The sequence below is a fragment of the Pyxicephalus adspersus genome, chromosome 9 (genome assembly GCF_032062135.1).
Source record: "Pyxicephalus adspersus chromosome 9, UCB_Pads_2.0, whole genome shotgun sequence".
Taxonomy (NCBI): domain Eukaryota; kingdom Metazoa; phylum Chordata; class Amphibia; order Anura; family Pyxicephalidae; genus Pyxicephalus; species Pyxicephalus adspersus.
The window spans coordinates 63,747,387-63,765,531 of NC_092866.1; the positions used below are offsets into that span (position 1 = coordinate 63,747,387).

At 40.5% G+C, this 18,145-nt stretch overlaps 1 protein-coding gene across 1 annotated transcript in view; it reads left to right on the forward strand.

Moving 5' to 3' along the window:
• NELL1 (neural EGFL like 1) overlaps nt 1–18,145 on the forward strand; it is a gene marked incomplete in the record, with an annotated part of 387,865 nt that overhangs the window by 17,096 nt on the left and 352,624 nt on the right. The window contains 1 exon segment of the mRNA XM_072422315.1: nt 8,631–8,759. Coding sequence (XP_072278416.1) covers nt 8,631–8,759 — 129 coding nt within the window.

Sequence of the window (18,145 nt, forward strand, 5' to 3'; positions counted from 1 at the left end):
CATTGGCTGACCTAATGCTGATATTACACGCAATGTTCCATGCGTGACCAGTAAAATTTGGCTGGTTGACAATGACAGCCATCAGCTAAGATTATCAGGAATTTAGCTCCCTGAAGCTGCCCCTGCACCAATTTTGCAAACCTGGTGATGATGATGGGAGTTGTTTTTCACTACAGGACAAGGTTAAAAAAAGGTTAGGTATAATCTAGAGGTGAAGAGGGGGTTTTGGGTGTAAATTTGGCTAATGCTCGGACATTCACTTCTAACATGTTTCCGAATGACAATAAAACTTTACTGGTAGACAGACCAAGATGGTCAATCTCTTACATATCCAACCCCATCGCCAGGAAGTTTTTGGGAATTAGCACAATCCATAAAAACCAACCTCATTCCCTCCGACAGAGACCTCCTGAGCCGCCTGGCCTCTCTGCTGGCAGCACCCAGCGGCCATCAGATCCATCCTCTGTTGAACACCTGCATAATATTTATTTCACCTGCTGCTTTACTGCGAGAAAATAGAAAATACATTTTTCTGTGGCCCAGACAGGTTTAATGTGCTGCCTGTAAATGGAACATAATGTGAGATTCTCCCTCAGATTCTGTTGCCCTTTAGCGATAGAAAATGAAACGCAGCACTCGCCGAAATGCGCCAAGCCGGCTTCCAGCTGAGCAGGGAAAGTTGGCCTTTTATTGCGGTCCAGACAAATTTCCAGTCTTCGATGAAGGGGAACAACGTCTTAAAAAAAGTAACTTTTATTCTCAATATCATGAGTCGGTGAGAAAATTTGGGGATGAAAAACTTTAACTTGGAGTGACAAGAGGACCTGAATCCTGTACGCTGCACGGAAACACATTTTGGAGGAGAATGTTTCAGTTTATTTAGAAATCTAATGTATCTTACCAGTCCTAAAGGGTGGTGGCTGCATTAGCTTTAATTTTGCATTTGGGATTAGATATCTTAAAGCTGCCTTGCACTAAAGTGCTGAAAACAAGGACAGACCTAGGAAGGTGCAAAGTGCGCTGCTGCACATGGGCCCTGGACTCTCTTTAGCAAACAGAGGCCCTAAGTTTGTTCAAGGGGGAAGGGAGGTCCAGGGGGATCTAGGCAGTTCTGCAGAGGGGTACTTGATGACTAGGTCCACAACTGGCCGAACATAATTCTGTAAAGGGAAGGTTGACGTTGTTTAAAGAGTTGACTCTCTAAAGAAAACTGGGCTTGCATAAGAATCTGAATATTTAATGGAAAGTATCCCAACTTGAAAGGCTACCCTATTTAAAATTTATGTTCTCCTTATTGAAGTTGACTTCTTATGAACTTATAATATGCAGGAATAGAATAATTTTACAAAGAAGTTCCGCCTTTTAGCATTAGTAAAAGCCAGTGACTTTGCCTAGGCAAAGATTATTTCTTCAGTCTGCTGGTAAACTGGAAGGTCATCAAATCAAATTCAGGTCACCTTTTCCATCCAACCTAATGCTAATATGGCACGCCATCTCATAACTGCATACCTGTTTCATGATGGCAATCAAATCAAGCCAAAGTTCTGGTTAGAATATCGAAGCGTGAGACCATAAAAGTATAACCTGAACAAGGCAGCAAGTCCTAAGGTGCTTTTTGATGGGTTCCATTGGTCACCAATGTGTTTCTTGATTACCATGGCAACATTGGAGTTGATACACCACCTTCCTTTAGAGAAGGATTTTAATTGGAGACCTTGCGGTCAAGGTAAGATATTGGAAATGGTTTGCGGTCGTGCTTGTTACCATGGCAACGCTAGAGAATGATTAGCACGCCAGACAAAAATGGTGGTCAGCTCTTCGGAGAGGCTCCAACACAGTCTAACCTTGTACAAAGTTAGAGGAAATTAATTGTTTCCTCACAAAAAAAGTGTTTTTTCCATCAAAATGTACAAAACTAAACTGGACTCCCAACCTGGGATGGCCGTCCACTGTGGCCTAGCGCCCCTCCAGACCAGGCTTGCAGTTGTAAACAATGATGTTATCATTTCCTGTGTTCTAAAAAAGAAAGAAAAGAAGTGGGGCTTTTGGTTGCCAGGGAAGGGGATTCTGCGAGCCAAGGAAGGGCTTCAGGATCACAGCTATGATTTGTCACTGCACTAATTCTTGCAAGAATGCGAGCTCTACGTCGCTGCAACAGGAAGTGCCGGTGAAATCCCTGAATTGAGGGGGAGGCCTCAAGTTGGATGGCTAAGGTAAAAAATTGGGAGTCTCTGCTACAATAAAATAAACATGGCTTCCTGTTTGCAAATTTTTTAAGACCGTCTGCTATTCCTTGCTCCGTCAGAGGCACCAGCATTCTCACCCAGTCTTCAGGTTCAGGATCATCGGCCTTGTCTATTGGCCGGGCTAAAATGATGTATTTCCTGCACCTACGCATGGAGGTTTGCTTGTGCCTGGCTATGTTGGAGTAAAACGCAGAGCTGTGCATTGAAGCTCATTGAGCGAGCAGTCTTGTCAGGCCTATGGGGAAACCCAATCTAGGAAATGGCACACAGGGGCTACTGGTGCTCCCATATGGGGGCAGAAAGAATCTGGAGGAGGTCGTCAGCATTGAGATGCTATTAAAGGATGGCAATTATTTAAAAAAAGCCAATTATTTATGATCCTGTATAATATCCAATTGGGCTTCACACTAACCTAAAAAATGTCACTCAAGTGCTACTGGTGCACCCGTATGGGGCAGCAAGAGGCTGTCAGAAGTTGGAGGAGCTCAGCAGCTCTGAAATGCAAAATAAAAGATGAAAATAATAATAATAAATAAAATGATACTATTTACAATCCGCAGTGTATTGGCAAAATGAATATTATTCATATGGGGTTCACATCCACCCTACAGGTGAAACCTTCCTTTTGCATCGCAATGGTTGACCCCTTTTCCCTGTATTTATTTCGTATCTCATGCTCGTATTGCTCCTCGGTGAAGGGAATGGTGTTTTCCCCACATGAAACTATTACTTGAAGACACTCCAGGGCTGGGTAATTATTGTTTGGTAGATCTCTACTCGAAGTAAAGTGCTTAACAATATCCTTCACTTGGATAATTACTCCCTCCGCTCGGGAAAATGAACAGGTCGGCTTAGTGCAGCTCGCACCTTGTGTCATGCCTCTGACGGAACACAGAAATCACACTTATTTGTTGAAATTTGATTACAAAGAAGCCTACCCACCTTGGCTATGACACTACTGTGGATCAAGGCAAACCTAATGCTTTGAGTGGGCGAAGGCCGGTTTTATTAGTCCCTCTTATTGCTGCAATAATACAGGGAAGATGTATTGTGAGGCTGATTTAGGATTGTTATGTCACCCCAGGCTTTCGAATTTCTGACTTTTCACCTGTTCATGTTCCCATGATAAAATTTGGTGGTCAGAGGTATACTGGAGGTTTGAGAATCCTGATGGCTGTTAAGGTCATGTTTGGCCTGGGATTCCAGTCTCTGCCATCATTTAGAAAGTTGGCAAATTCTTTGTATGAACTACATTATTATCTCTGATGTTACATAGTTATGAAGCATGGTTCAATTTCCTCCAACAGGGAAAAAATGTTTTTCTGATCCCATGAGGAAATGGGATGTTCCTTGGATTAACTGATGCAAATGCATCCTGTAATGATATTGGATCTTTCATGATAATTTCCTTGACAGGAAAATGATCAAACACACAGCATTGTTCTATGGAGAGGGGGGGATATGAGTGAAGAGCACCCCACTGTACTCTTTTCCATATAAAAGTTCAACAATCATCTCCGCTCAGTCACCCATTGATCCTTTAGGATGGATTGATAATTGACGTTGGAGGACCACTGTGTACATTCTAGATTTTTTTATTACTGTACGTCTCAAGTGACAATAATCTACCATGCATACGTAGCTTAACACGGTACACACAGAACTACTCTGTGAAGAGGTACAGAGAGAAGAAGAGTAAGTGGCCCCTGCTGTTCTCTTTCAGAACGGCATTGGGGGCCCACTGTACATTCGATAGATTTTTGCCTGAGAGTATGACAATCATCTGATGTGACATGTGTACGTAGTTTTGACACATTAACTGAGAATTTTGCTATTAAGCTTTAAATTTCTTGTTCAGCTTTACCCAAGTTTTTCATCCTTTGCCCTAGAAACCTGGTCTAGTTTTTCTGCATATAAATTACCCCATATGTCTTCCACCCACTCATTAAAAAAAATGCGCCCCCTCCTATGATATGGTACATGTGCTTGTTCCTGGCACCATGTCTGTGCCATCAATTTCCATCTCAAAAATCTAGGTTGGGTCGCTCAAAGCTTTACATACATGGGAGCTCAACGATGCTCCAGATACTGCTGACGAGTGGGGAACTGTCCCCAGCAGAGTCGTTTAGTATATGTTGGATATATAATATACTTTTCCCATGTTGCCCGCTGTTCACGAAGGGGGAGAAGGAAAAATAATTATGTTCTGCTTGAATAATTTTCTGCAGTAAATCAGGTCAACAGAGAAAAGGCTTGCTGGTTTTCCAGCTACTGTTAAAGCTGTCGGTTCTGTTGGAGTAATATGTCAGGGACGTATTGCTGGATGTAATGTGATTGGGACGTAATATAATGCGTTGGAAAAAATGTGTCCTGTGGTGTCTGTTCTGTGACATTTTAATTCCGGTTCTTTTATCCGTCGGGGGGCAAGTCTTTAAAGTGAAAGATTCACATTTAAAATACACTTTCCAATAATATTGAAGGCCCTATTACGCCCTCTGAGCCACTTGCCCTTCCCAAATCACCTAAACTTCCCAAATCACCTACGGCTTAATGTCACCGTGCGTGTCGGAACATTCTTGTAAAATGCAGAGCAGGCAAAATCTTGCAGGAAGATGATCTAGTGCATTGAATTGCCCCAACTCCTGAGATTATGGCGTTTCTGATGGGCTGAATCAAACAATGTCCCAACGAGGAGGTCACCTGGCCATAGTTCCCTGTCCTGCTCCTTTTCCCTCTGGAAGTTTTAGATATTCCCATCTACCTTTGTGTGACCCAGCTCCTCCTCGTACAGTTTTATACATTATATAATACTATACAAATTATAAATGGAATGGCAGGTGCCCCTTACAAAAGTTACAGCAGGTGTGCAGACCTGGAACTTGGCACAGGTATAATGAGGACCTCTACTAATGGGCACAACAAGCGAATAGACCTGGGAACTCAGCATAAGAATGGTGGGAACTCTTCATAATGGGCACAGTAGTTATTTAGACCCAGGAACTCGGTGCACAGAAGATAGTAGTCCCTCATAATGGTTACAAAAGGTGTGAAGACCCATGGTGGTAACCCTTTATAATGGACACAGCAGGTGTACAGTACAGGAATGATAGGAATTCTTCATAATTGGGCACAAAAGGTGTGCAGGCCCACGATGGTAACATAATGAGCACATCCCATGTACAGACATATTCTCTTATTTCAGGTCATTGTTCTACCAGACTGACAACACCAGAGCCTGTGCCTTTAAAAATCAGAGCCACCATGGCAGCTTCCATATTTCTCCACTTCCAGCCGGGGCCGATAAGACTCATTACAGGATTAACAAGCTCTTGTATGGCCGCAGGTGACCTGACCTTCTTTTCAAGCTCCTCCTGTATCCTGAATGTCCTTTTAAGAAGCTCTTCACCCCATTCAGGTCTAATTATTCCTCAGAGATCTTGGAGGATTAATCTGCCTCAAAGCTCCGGCTGAGTTTTATTTTAATGTCATGTTATTGGAAAATTCATTCCGGATCCCCGGCACATCTCTGTGCCTGTCATTTTATGGTATCCATTAGGGCCCGTGCTGGGTTTATATATAATTTCATTATAAATGACCGGTGATAATGTGCATTTTTATTGCAAGCCAACCAGAGGATTTTTGGTGGTTATTGACTAATCTTTCCCAGAAGCCTCAGGGTGTGAGAAAGGCAGTGAGAGAACGTCAGTGTGCTCCATGGCTGGTGCTCATAACAGGAAAATATCACTGTACCTATTACAGGAGGAAGATGAGGGACAATAAAATGATTTCTAATTAACTTTGTCCTTTTTTTGCCCTGATGGAGCCAGCCGTGTTGATGAGATCAGCGTAATTAAATATTTATGTCTGGAATATCTGGGAACCTTTGTTCCCAGAGATTCTGTTTAGGGGGGAAGGAGAATTCTAAGATGTGCCTACTGCCAGATTGCAAATAGTTGGTGTGGGCAATATCAGAATTTGTAGAGGCTGGGTTCAGCAGTGGGATTAAAACATGATATGGTCATCAAAACACAAAACCAAAGAATTAAATTGTGATAACACATAGGTGGGTGTTTATTAAAGAGGCAATATTGGTGATTTGTGGCAATATCTGGGCAACATACTGGTAATCATGAGTATACATAGGCAGCAAATGGCCCATTGTGACCATGCATGGGCAACAAAAGGGCAATCGGAGATGATGAACTGCTAAAAAACGTTATCGGTTGTGGTGCAGCTGAAGCCCTTGTGACTGATTTGCCTGGCATCAGCCTTGCATCTCTCTGCCCACTGCTACTCACAATCTTTGATTCTTGTCCTTGAAATTTTTTTCTTTTTTGTTGAGGCCCATTGAAAGCGGTATTATCTATTAATCAGAAATTATCTTTTTTTCTTGCATTCTTAATATATCATTGTGATCGAGCAATAAATACATTGCCACCTACGATGGCAGCGAGGATGAGTCTCCTTATTATGTGGCAGGAAATGTGGATTGTAATTACATCTGGCTGGAAGGTGATTAACAAAGTTCTTTTTATAACCATGAAGTTAATGTGAAGAAAAACATTTTACTGGACGATGTTGTCAGGGGGATTCATCGCAGGATGGGGGAAGGAAGAGGCCATTATAGATTGCTGGGTGAAATCTCCACCATTGATGTATTGCCTGTTCTGCCCTTACTCAGCATCACGTTAACGCTAATGACGGCAGGTGCACCTAATTAGACAGTCAACTCGGTGTAATTAAGGGCGGCTTCGTGCCGCAGACATCTGCCTTGTGCCTGACTTGCAAGTTGTAGACCTGAATCTTCACAAGTTTGTGAAATATGTTTTTTCTTTATAATGTTTATTTAATTTATTTAATGCAGATTGTTTAAATGTTGATGGTGCGTTACCCCATGCATTGTTGAATGGGCTTCTGAACTCAACAAAATGCCCAAAATACATGCATGCACATATTATTGGCATGGTAATGCATTACATAGCATTGCAGTACACTGAAACTCGCATGCATTGGGAATTTGTGTCGAGGTGCCATTCAGAGTAACCAATCTGTGGCCAAAAATTTCAGATTTTAACACAATTAAAAGTTTCAATGGTTACTTGTACAGCAAAAAGATGAATGAAACTTCACTCACACCCATGCGTTAGGAGTTTGACTACTCATTATTCCTCTTTGCTATACTTACCTGAATAATCTCGATGTAAAAGTAACACCAAAGTGTTTCCAGATTTGGTTTAAGAAGTATCTCAGCAAAAATAAAAGTTCTGTTGTAGTTGATAGTTTTAAATGGGCTTCGGCACCATGTCAATTTTTAGTAAACTCAATGAGCCACTGGCACAATTGTCCAAGGGTAAATATGTGTGGTGGTGTCTATAGAAGCGCTGTGTATGGCATAGTCTTGGCTTGCCATATTGGAAGGACGTATTGGGACGCTCGAATCCTTTCACAATTGTTCAAAACCAATTCAGCTGCAAATTTAAATAGAAGCACCGGGACACCGATATGACCTCATCATTATCCAATTGACAGGCTGGGGTGGATCGATGACCAAGGAATCAGAACCTCATCCGCCTTATTTTTCCTTTAGTCACTCATCAGATTCTCAGTGCTTTGTGAAAATAGAAATATAAGTGACACAGTTAGAATTTTTTGGCTGGGGTTATGCTTTTTAGTGTGTCTTGACCATGGGGGACCCCTTGAAATAGCTTTCTGGTCTTCAGGGAACTCTTTCTGTAATTACTAAATTCTAAGTACATTAGTGTGTTGGTTATTGGGAAGAATGGAGTCACAAACTGCCTATTGCTCAAGGAACCCCTAGTAACCTCTGAGGGAACCCTGGTTGTAAAACATTTGTTTAAGCTAACTGGACCATATTGGATGCAAAAAGTAATTGTTCCAAATACATACGGGATCCCATCAACCACTACCAGCCCGGGCTTCCGGCACCAAAACTGTGACTTTCTAACTGCCAGAGGTATGTAACTCTTAGGTAATTCATACCTATAATATACATAATAATGGTATCCGTACCTCCTGCTTATTTTAAAGCACATTCAAAGGCAGAAGAAAAGGTAAGTGCTGTGTAGGAGAAGAAAGGAAGGGCAGTCTATTGCTGCATTTGCATTTGTGAATTTTGTGCCAATTATTGCATGAAAAAAAAAGGTTACAGGACTTTACATATAAGAAATGCTGGTTGCCTGGTTAGACTTATCATGTGGTTTTAATAACTTTGAGCTACTGAGACTGGAGGAGTGTGCAGAATGTGATGGCACCTGGCACAGACATCATCATGACAGGTCTGCTTTAAGAAGAATAAACACATTCCTGGTCCTAAAAGACTTTTTTTGTCTAAACTCCTTTTTCCTGTTTTTGTTGCTGTTGCAGTGATTGGACTTGGAACAGACCCAGATCTGCAAATTGACATCATTTCAGAACTGCTACTTGACAACAGCACACGCGGTGTCACACAAGTGTTTGGCGCTCACAATGGCAGCAAAGCCTTCTTATTTCACGGTAAGTGCACGTTATTGAAAAGAAACATTTCAGAAGCCAAGTCGGGTTCAGTTTGTTGTGCAAACAAGAATGAGGCTGTTTATATCAATAAAAACTGCGCATTAATGACAGTTCACCGCAGCTGCCGTTTACATGGCTGTCGGTGTATTAACTTTATGTGTCCAACTCACCCCAAATTGATATTTTAGCTTTAAGCGTCAGGAGTTACCCAAGTGCTGCTAATTGTTTGGAGATTTCAATGGCAAGGTTCCAAGCATTCAGTCCTCACCTCTCTCATGGCATGCAAGTCATTTTTCTGCAATATACAGAATCCATTCCGGGAGAGTGACCCCATCTTAACTATCTAATGGCTTTAGAAGCTGAACAGACCTGGACAAAGGTGTAACTACAAATTTAAGAGCCCCTGAGCAATTTCTTGTTTGGTTCCCCACTTTCTGTCTACTGTGGTCAGACTTATCCAATGCCCATTTTGAGATTTTCTAATAATCCCCTGATCAATCTCTGTGTTGTAATGAGAAATCTGCCCCACCACACTTGGATAACCTTAAATGAGCATTTCACCAATGAAAGGACAACTTTTTCTGACTATTTGAGAAAATCACAACAGCTACTGATTGAAACTGAAGGGCAATGTTTATTAGTATTAAAGCCATATAAAGGTTGCTTTTTGCATTCCTGAGCCCTGAAGAAGAGGGTCCCTGGGATGTGTTGGTCTTTAATCAAATGCGTTAAATAAATCAAATGTGTGCAAATATTTCTGAACATGTTTTCAGGTTGGTATTCCTCTCTTAGGTGCAGTTTCTGTCTGTCTTCGAGGGAATTCACCCTCTTTGTCTTAGTCACCATCGTCTCTGGGACTGTATTATTAAAAAGCGATAACCAGTCGGGATTTTAAAGACTTAAGTAGCTATAAGACCATAAATAACAAAATCAAATTCCATCAAACTTTAATAACAGCTTCTTTAAAGTCTATTAAAAAGACCAACATCCTGTTGTCAGTGTTTATTTGAAAAAGGTCTCCAGACTCGACGCGTTTCACAGATTTTATTGTCCGCTTCTTTAGGCGTTCATTTGAGATCTATGACCAAACCAATAAATCACAATCAAACAAAAACCTATTAACATAACTCTGGGGCTGACAATCTTTCAGCTGTCACCAGAATGGGTGTAAAGTGGAGATCTTTCCATGGGGATACCTGTTCTGGTGACATTGAAAATGAATCCTTTCTCACTCCTCAGTCAGAGATGTCAAATCTTTCAACACTGGCACACATGCAAAAAATAAAACTGCAAAATGAGCTGTGTAGGAATAAGATGTTTTATGCTTCTTCAGCAAGGTTTCCTTCAATAAAGTATTTTTCCTTGCAGTGGGATAGGTAGTAAAACAATAAACCTAGAGTCTTACTAGGAAATTTGGGTGGTGGTTGCTGCAAGCCCATGGAGATGGGCCCCCTCCACTTCTCCCCTGGGCCCTATAGCAGCTGCATGAGCTACTGTAACACCTTCCAGAGCTGAGAACTCTGGTGAGAAGATCTCAAAGCTGGAATCCCGGAGAGATATAGGGAATTAAAATGTGACTGAGCTTGCCAGCAGCTATGTTCGGATGAACAACTTTACTTGGTGTTTTAGATCTAAATTTTTAATGAAGACTTTGGTCATTAAGGGCTTGTTGACATTTGTGCATTGCTGTAACACTATCATTCTGAAAAGCCCCAAAAGCACTCCATTGCATGCGAACACACTATAGTGCATTGTAGTACCTTACTAAAAATAATACAGGTCCAATTTGTGGACCACTATGGAGAGTTTGGTGTTCTCAATGAATGGGCTGCCCTAGCACAATGCATAGGAATGTACTGGGCATGTGAAAAAGCCCTAAAAGTTACAAATACTTCCTGACAATCCATCTGCAACTCTTGTTTTTCCATCATGAGTTGGCAAATAAACGTGACCAACAGATTTTATATTTAGCTGCAGAATTCAAGGTCAGTGTGTCCCTACTGCTTGGTTTGATAATGGTAAATCTTGCCAATTATTTTTTAAAATGTGAAATGGAATGTGATAGAAAATTATAACTTTTTCAGATAGCATTGCTAAATAAAATGGTAAAATTAGAACAGTAACAGATGTTTAGCTTCTCAATTTTGAACTGTAACAAATATGTTTGTATTGGCAACATGTGCAGAAGGTTTTACCATCAGGTTGCAAAGTTATGTCGTCCAATACAGGTACATTACTCACAGAATACCGCAGAGGCAATCCGGATGATCACTCATTGGACATTATTAGATTTTTGTCTGAACAGCTGAAGAATAAATTAAAACCCATCTGTAGCCTCACTGATACACTTTTTTTCATGGCCTCTTATTTTTCTCTACCTGTCTGGATCCATTTTCATGGTCTAGCATCATCCACTTCCTCCTAGTATATGTTTTCAAAGTAATGACTTTGGAACATACCTACAGAAGATCTGCATAAAGAGCTATTCCGAGGTTAAGACATTTGTCATGTTGCTTTGTGATATTTGTGAACCGTTTTTTCTCTTCCACTACTGGCCAGAATGAAAGGAACATAGTAGATGGATAGGGATTAAAAAAAAGGGAAGCAATAGTCAGATGTTGTGCTTTAAACCCCTTGGTATGACCTATCCTCCCATTTTCTTCCTTTCCACCACTGGCCGGCACTGGATCAGAAACAGAAGGATTATGGTGGATTGAGAGGGATACCAAAGGGAAGCAATAGCCCTATGTTGGGTTTTAAACCCCTTGGTATGACCTATCCTCCCCTTTTTTTCCTTTCCATCACTGGCTGGCACTGGATCAGAAACAGAAGGATTATGGTGGAATGACAGGGATACCAAAGGGAAGCAATAGCCTGATGTTGGGTTTTAAACCCTTTGGTATGACCTATCCCCCCTTTTTTTCCCTTCCATCAATGGTCAGCACTCGATCAGGAAAGAGAAGGAACATGGTGGAATAATAGGGATTAAAAAAAGGAAGCAGCGGTCTAAAGTTGGGCTTTAGACCCCTTGCCATGACCTATCCCCTGTTTTTGCTCTCTAGGTCCCCCTATTGATTTTCAATTGATAAGAGAAAGAGTCAAAAAGCAAACAGACTCTGCTATGCTTTCCTATTTTTTTGGGAAACCTACAATTCTCCATGACCCCATTGTCATGAATCCACCATGTTTTAAAGGTTTTTTTTTTTTTTAATTTTTAAAGGTGAAAACAAAAAGAGGTCATTTTAACCTCCGCTAAATCTCTGCAATGGTTTCCTGTAAGCTTGAACAGCATTTTCCAAGAAGGGAGAAGGTCACTCCTGTTTAATGACTGCTAATCCTTCCGCATTCTTCCCCGAGCCGAGCGTTCCAGTATGATTAATGGAAAACAAAGTCTGACAAAACCGGAGGGGAGATCCTGACGGCAGCCTAGAAAGGAATAGTTGGTGTATTTTGCACCAAGGAAAGTGTCAGTCATAATGAATGTGTTGTATTTGGCAATAATTTACCAGACCTAACATTAATCTCTCCCTTGACTTGCATTTTTACATTTGTAAGTGCTAAACAATAACTGTTTATTAGAAATTAACTCTGTATAGCCCACAGTGTTCCTCTCCTGGACACAGAGGGCCTCATTTATTAAAGCTCCCTAAGACTGGAGAAGATAGATTATCATGGGTGAACCTGGGTGATCCAGTAACCCTGGAATAGATCTGGTCCAGAATTGGAAACTTTTGCAAACTAATGGAAATTTATGTCAGGCTTGCTGAATCACCTTGGTTCCGCTTTGATAGTTTATCTTTATCAGTCTTAAAGAACTTCATTAAATCGGTCCCAAAGTTTCATCCATGAACTATGCTGTCCTGGCTACTCTGTATTAGGATTGTCACATTTTCCAGGGTTATAATCTGGCTGTGTGATCTCCTTCCCATTATTAAAACTGGTAGGAAAAATTAGAACTTGTTGCCAGGTAAGTAAAATACTAGTCAGGTGACAACCCTACTACTTATAACTGTCCAATCAAATGGGAGGATTCTGTGTTTAAAGTAGATATTAGCCCAATCACTCAATGCCACAATGCAATTTTAAAATCAATGTTTTTGTTTAGTACATTAATATGCTTGCACCAAGCAGCCCAACATTAGCTGGTCATATACCCCAATGCACTTGCATCTGGATTTGTGGAAAATGTAAATGGAACCTCAGAGTTTCCCATCTCCTAACTGTTAGGTGGTGTGGTAGCTCTTAAATCAAAAGGCCATTGGATGAATATTTAGGTGAAAAATATGAAATATAGTTGCAGACCAAAGCCATTTTAACAGAGCTGTCCATGGTTTGAGTTTTCCCATCTCTTGAAAGCTGGAAGCCCCGATGAAGGAAACCCCTACAACATGGAACGTGTTGGTTAATTACCAGACTTCATAGTTAACTAAGGCTCTCTTAATTCTATACTTCATGGGTTATTATTTCTGTAGAAGTAATCTTTTGGGAAAATTCAAATAAAGTTGTCAAATTCCATAAAATTTATTGGATTTGACAAGTGTCAGATAGCATGGGAAGTAAGAAAAGATTTCCCCCAGATGACCATAAAACACATTTATGGTAGGTTCTGTCAGGATTTTATTATTCTGTGTGTTCCGATGAGAAAATTTCCAATGTTGTTGTCTAATTCCTAGCTATAAAGCAGAAAATAAGTAGTGATGGGCAAGTTTGTGCAGGTCTGATCTGTCTTGGGTTAGGCAAATGATCCAGGACCCTTAGGTTTTAAGGTAGGCATAGTTTGTGATCCCTTTGTTCTCATTGGCTGGTGGTCATTAGGGGCAGAACGGTTTTGCAGTTGGCAATGTAAGCATTGATTATTGATTGTAGGGATGTTTCTACAGTATAATATAAACATTGTTCATCGCATAGGATTTCCACAAATTTGCAAAAATATAGAAATGCTCAAGTTGGAGTCAGGTTATTGCTGGAATAGCAATCAAAGCTACACATAAGTCAAAATCCCCTCCAAAGGAACACCGCAATAAATTGGTAGTTGGATGCTTTGGAACCAAGAGTCAAGAAGTCAAGATTTTATTGTAGTCTGCGTCCAATTGTAAAAGACTTCTTACTTCTCTCCTGGTAATAGGTGTCAGACAGAACCGGAAGATATAAATATAATTTAAAATGTAAGAAAAATCACCCTGGCAGACACAAATGGTCGCACAAACAAATAGTGATGCCATAAGGGGATTGGCAAGCAACCACGCGCTCTCCTGATCACCGGCACTCCAGCTTTGCCAAGTTCTATATCCAATACACATAGAAGTGGAGTTCACTAACCGAGCAGAGCAGCCTGGAAGGCTTTATTTAAATCTGCACAATATAGCAGCAAGAAAGCCTTGATGTGTTTTGCTCTATGACTAAACAGAAAATGTGTCCCAGCTTTCTTGCTGCCGGTGCAATTTGTGTATTCAAATCAGCCTTCCAGTGTACTTTGCCATTCATAGACTCTGTCTGTATATGTAGGAAACACCGACAATGTTATGGAACATGACTGGGTCCTAACCCGCTCCCCTTACCACTCCATTAAAAATAAAATCTTTTGTTTTGGAAATCTTATTTTCAGAAAAGACATTATTTTATCTTAAGCCGCTCGTTTTTCTTCTTTCCGCAATTGAAACTTTCCGTTATTGGCAGCAGATACCGGTATTGTAAGGTAATTTTTGTGCATAGACTTTACATGCAATATAACTTAAAAATCAATAAGATTATATCCCAGCAGGAGACTCGGGCAATCTACATTTCTAGAATTGAAAAATCCATTTCCGATCATTACAAAAAAAAAGCAGCAAATACAACACAATAATGAAAACACTGCATGGGCTGTGCTTTGGCGGATTGAGTTGCATTTAAAAGTCCGGACAGTTAGAATCTTTATTTTCTGCTGCTAAATAAACAATTCTACAGTTGTCTCATAGCGTCTCCTAATCTTTCCCAGGAGTCGTTTTTTGGTTAATGAGTATAGATTGACCAAGTGTCAAGAAGGGCTTTCACAGCCTGATAATCTGCATAAACCAAGGTGCCGGGGAATTTAATCATTTTAACAGTGGGATGGCGTTATATATTCGCACATTTCTGGCCTAAAACGGAACTGGAAGCAGATTAATGCAGCCAGGGGCCCAGTTGGAAGCTGACAAGACAGGCCATGATCCCTGCATTCAGTTTACAAATAGGCAGATCGTTTTGTTGCGGTGCATGATCCCTATTGGCTTTTGTAATTGCTGGGGCAGATTTTTGCCAGAGGAAGTATAACGGTGGGAGGAAGACAAATAAGCATTCGGTTATTCTTGCACTTACACAGTGTATTAAAGTTGTTTACCAGGCAAATGTTGTCCCATCCCTCTAACTCTCCTTCAAATCCAAACTAAAGCTATTTTAATGGCAGCATTCACCTGCATTACCTTTTCCTTACAACCTCTTTCAGGGATGAACACTGGGGACCCACCATCGGCCAATCCTGGTAATGAAAAACACCACCCCTTGGTTTTTACAATCTGGAAGACCAAATGGTTCATCTTATGGACACCACCACTGTGGTCTTTAGAACCTGAGAAACCAATGGTTCATGTCATGGACACCACTACTAGGGAATTTAGAACCTAATAGACAAATGGTTTATGTCTTGGACACCACCCTTGGGGTCTCTAGATCCTGAGTGTTAAATGGTTCATCTCGTAGACACCACCACTGTGGTCTTTAGAACCTGAAAGACCAATGGTCCATGTCATGGACACCACCACTGTGGTCTTTAGAACCTGAAAGACCAATGGTTCATGTCATGGACACCACCACTAGGGTCTTTAGAACCTAAGAGACAAACGCACCATGTCTTGGACACCACCCCTGGGGTCTCTAGATCCTGAGAGTTAAATGGTTCATCTCATAAACACCACCACTGGGATCTTTAGAACCTGAAAGACCAACGGTCTATGTCATGGACACAACCACTGAGGTCTTTAGAACCTAAGAGACGGTCTATGTCCTGGACACCACCGCTGGGGTCTCTAGATCCTAAGAGTTAAATGGTCCCATTCATGGACACAACCACTGGGGTCTTTAGTGCACCCAAAGAAATGCCCTCTGGCTTTGTAATCCACAAGAAGAAAACTTGGGTCATTATTCATTATGTGGCAACAGAACTATTTAAATAGGGAATTAGTAAGATAAAGGGGTGTAGTGGCAAAGTTTATAGCAGTAGACCACCTTTAAAGAGACCCTGTCTACAGTTCACATGTCTTAACCTGATCCTGGTTCTAATACAGCAAGAATAATACATACTTGTGAATATACAAGAATAAAACTCAACCTTTGTGAATTTGTGAACTACTTATAACCCCGATGGAGACTGACTTCTCCAAATAAAGAACATTAATCTTAGTCTATGAATAAATATTTTCACCCATGATTCACCCAACTTTTACTGAAAATGAACATATTTTTCACACTAGTTTTAGTTAGAAAATGTATGAGTCAAAAGTAAATGCTAAATCCCATACATTTTTAATCCATCAAATTTTGGGTACAGGGTGATTTCAATAAAAAGAGATATATAAAAGTAGATTTTTAAAATGCCTTTCACCTAAAAAGCTCAGTCATTTTAAATTTTGGTGAGTCAGTTTAAATTTTCGGCAATGTTTGCACCGGTTTCCCTGCAGTCACTCCTGAAATTGAGGAAGATCAGAATTGCATGGTATCCAGAATATATTACGGTGCACTCAAGTCAGAGGGTCTGCTAGCTGTCACTGCCTTCCTTCTTACAGAAAATCCCCCTGAGGGGCCACTCACAGCCGTCTGTACGACTGCAGAGCAATGCTTGTGTTTCACTGCTAAACACACAGAAATTCTCATCATTCCGATGGGTTGAAATCAAATTTATGCTATGCTGCGTAAAACTTGCAGCAGTGTTCTCCATAAGCCAGCTTATCATATGTATCACTGGTAAATGTGCACAAAGTATTGGATTGAAGAAAGTATGCAGATGTGCAAAGTATTGATTGAAGAAATATTTTTTTATTGTTTAATAATCTATATTACAAAATGTCTATATTCTAATGTATGTATTACTCTAATGCTTGGTAAGAAATGTTCAAATTGCATGCAAATCTACATACATGCTTTTTACTGGGTATGCCGAAATGTAATGAGGCCCTTAGATTGACTCTTGGGCCCTACAGCTGGATAGTTTGCAATATAAGGGTTGATGGGGCAGCAACAATTACAGAATGGGTGCCATATAAATGGGATAACTGCAATGTAGTGGAATATCAGTCTTGTGTACATGTATTATATAAATGGCAAATAATAATAAAAAGAATAGTCCTAATCTCCCCAGCCAGGGCACGTACATCAGTACCCTTTTCCTGCTATACTAAATAAATTGGCTGACAAGCAAACTCCCGATGTGGTGGGACATATTTCTTACGTTATGTTATGTTGTTCTGTACTCCCCCGCATTGGAAGAATCGCACTGTGTGGACTGAGCTGGACAATGAAAGTAAAGTGCTGGTGGCCCCCAACACCCTTTTTTGGCTTCACCTTCTGACTTTCTATATATGACATTACACTTTCCACATTTCTGGGACTAAGTTAAGGTGAAGTTAAAGTATTGACCACTGTATGATGTTCCACCTGAGGCAGCAGTATGCGAAATGCGTAGGTACAGTATTGTAATTTTGAGCAACCTGCAATATGTCACCTTGTTGGAAGCGGTTATCTTTTCTGGATATGTTAAGTTATGTTTTAGGAAAATATATAAATAAAGCTCTTTTATGATATGTACCTAAAGTCATGATAATCCAAATACGAATGTTAAAATATAAGGGATGTGGTACGGACTGTAACTGAACCTATAAACAAAATCAATGTATTTGTTTCTGTCCCATCTATCACTTTTCTATAAACTCTTCTCACTTCATGTTCTTGTGATATTCCCACAAACGGACAGAAATGTGGAATTAACCCCCCCCCCCCAATGGGGACATATTAAGGATATATCCAAGGGGTGCTGGGACAAGTATCCTTCAATTTATTGTGGTAAGGAGATGTAATAATTCATCAAGCTTGCTAGCTTTGGTTCACACAATAACTTCCTTTTGTAGGTTACCCAGAATGGCAGTCATAATATTAGATCACAAAGGAAGCGACAAATCAAAAGGTACAAGAACCCAATGAACCCACAATATCTTATAATATGATCACATAGGAGAGCAAAGGCATTTTGCCGTCCAACACACTTTCCCTTCATTCAGGCCTAAATCTTTATAAAATCTTGGCAAAGTATCCCAATGTAGGTAGACTCTCTCTATGTTGAGACAATTTTTACATACACAGTTGTCCCAAAAAAACAT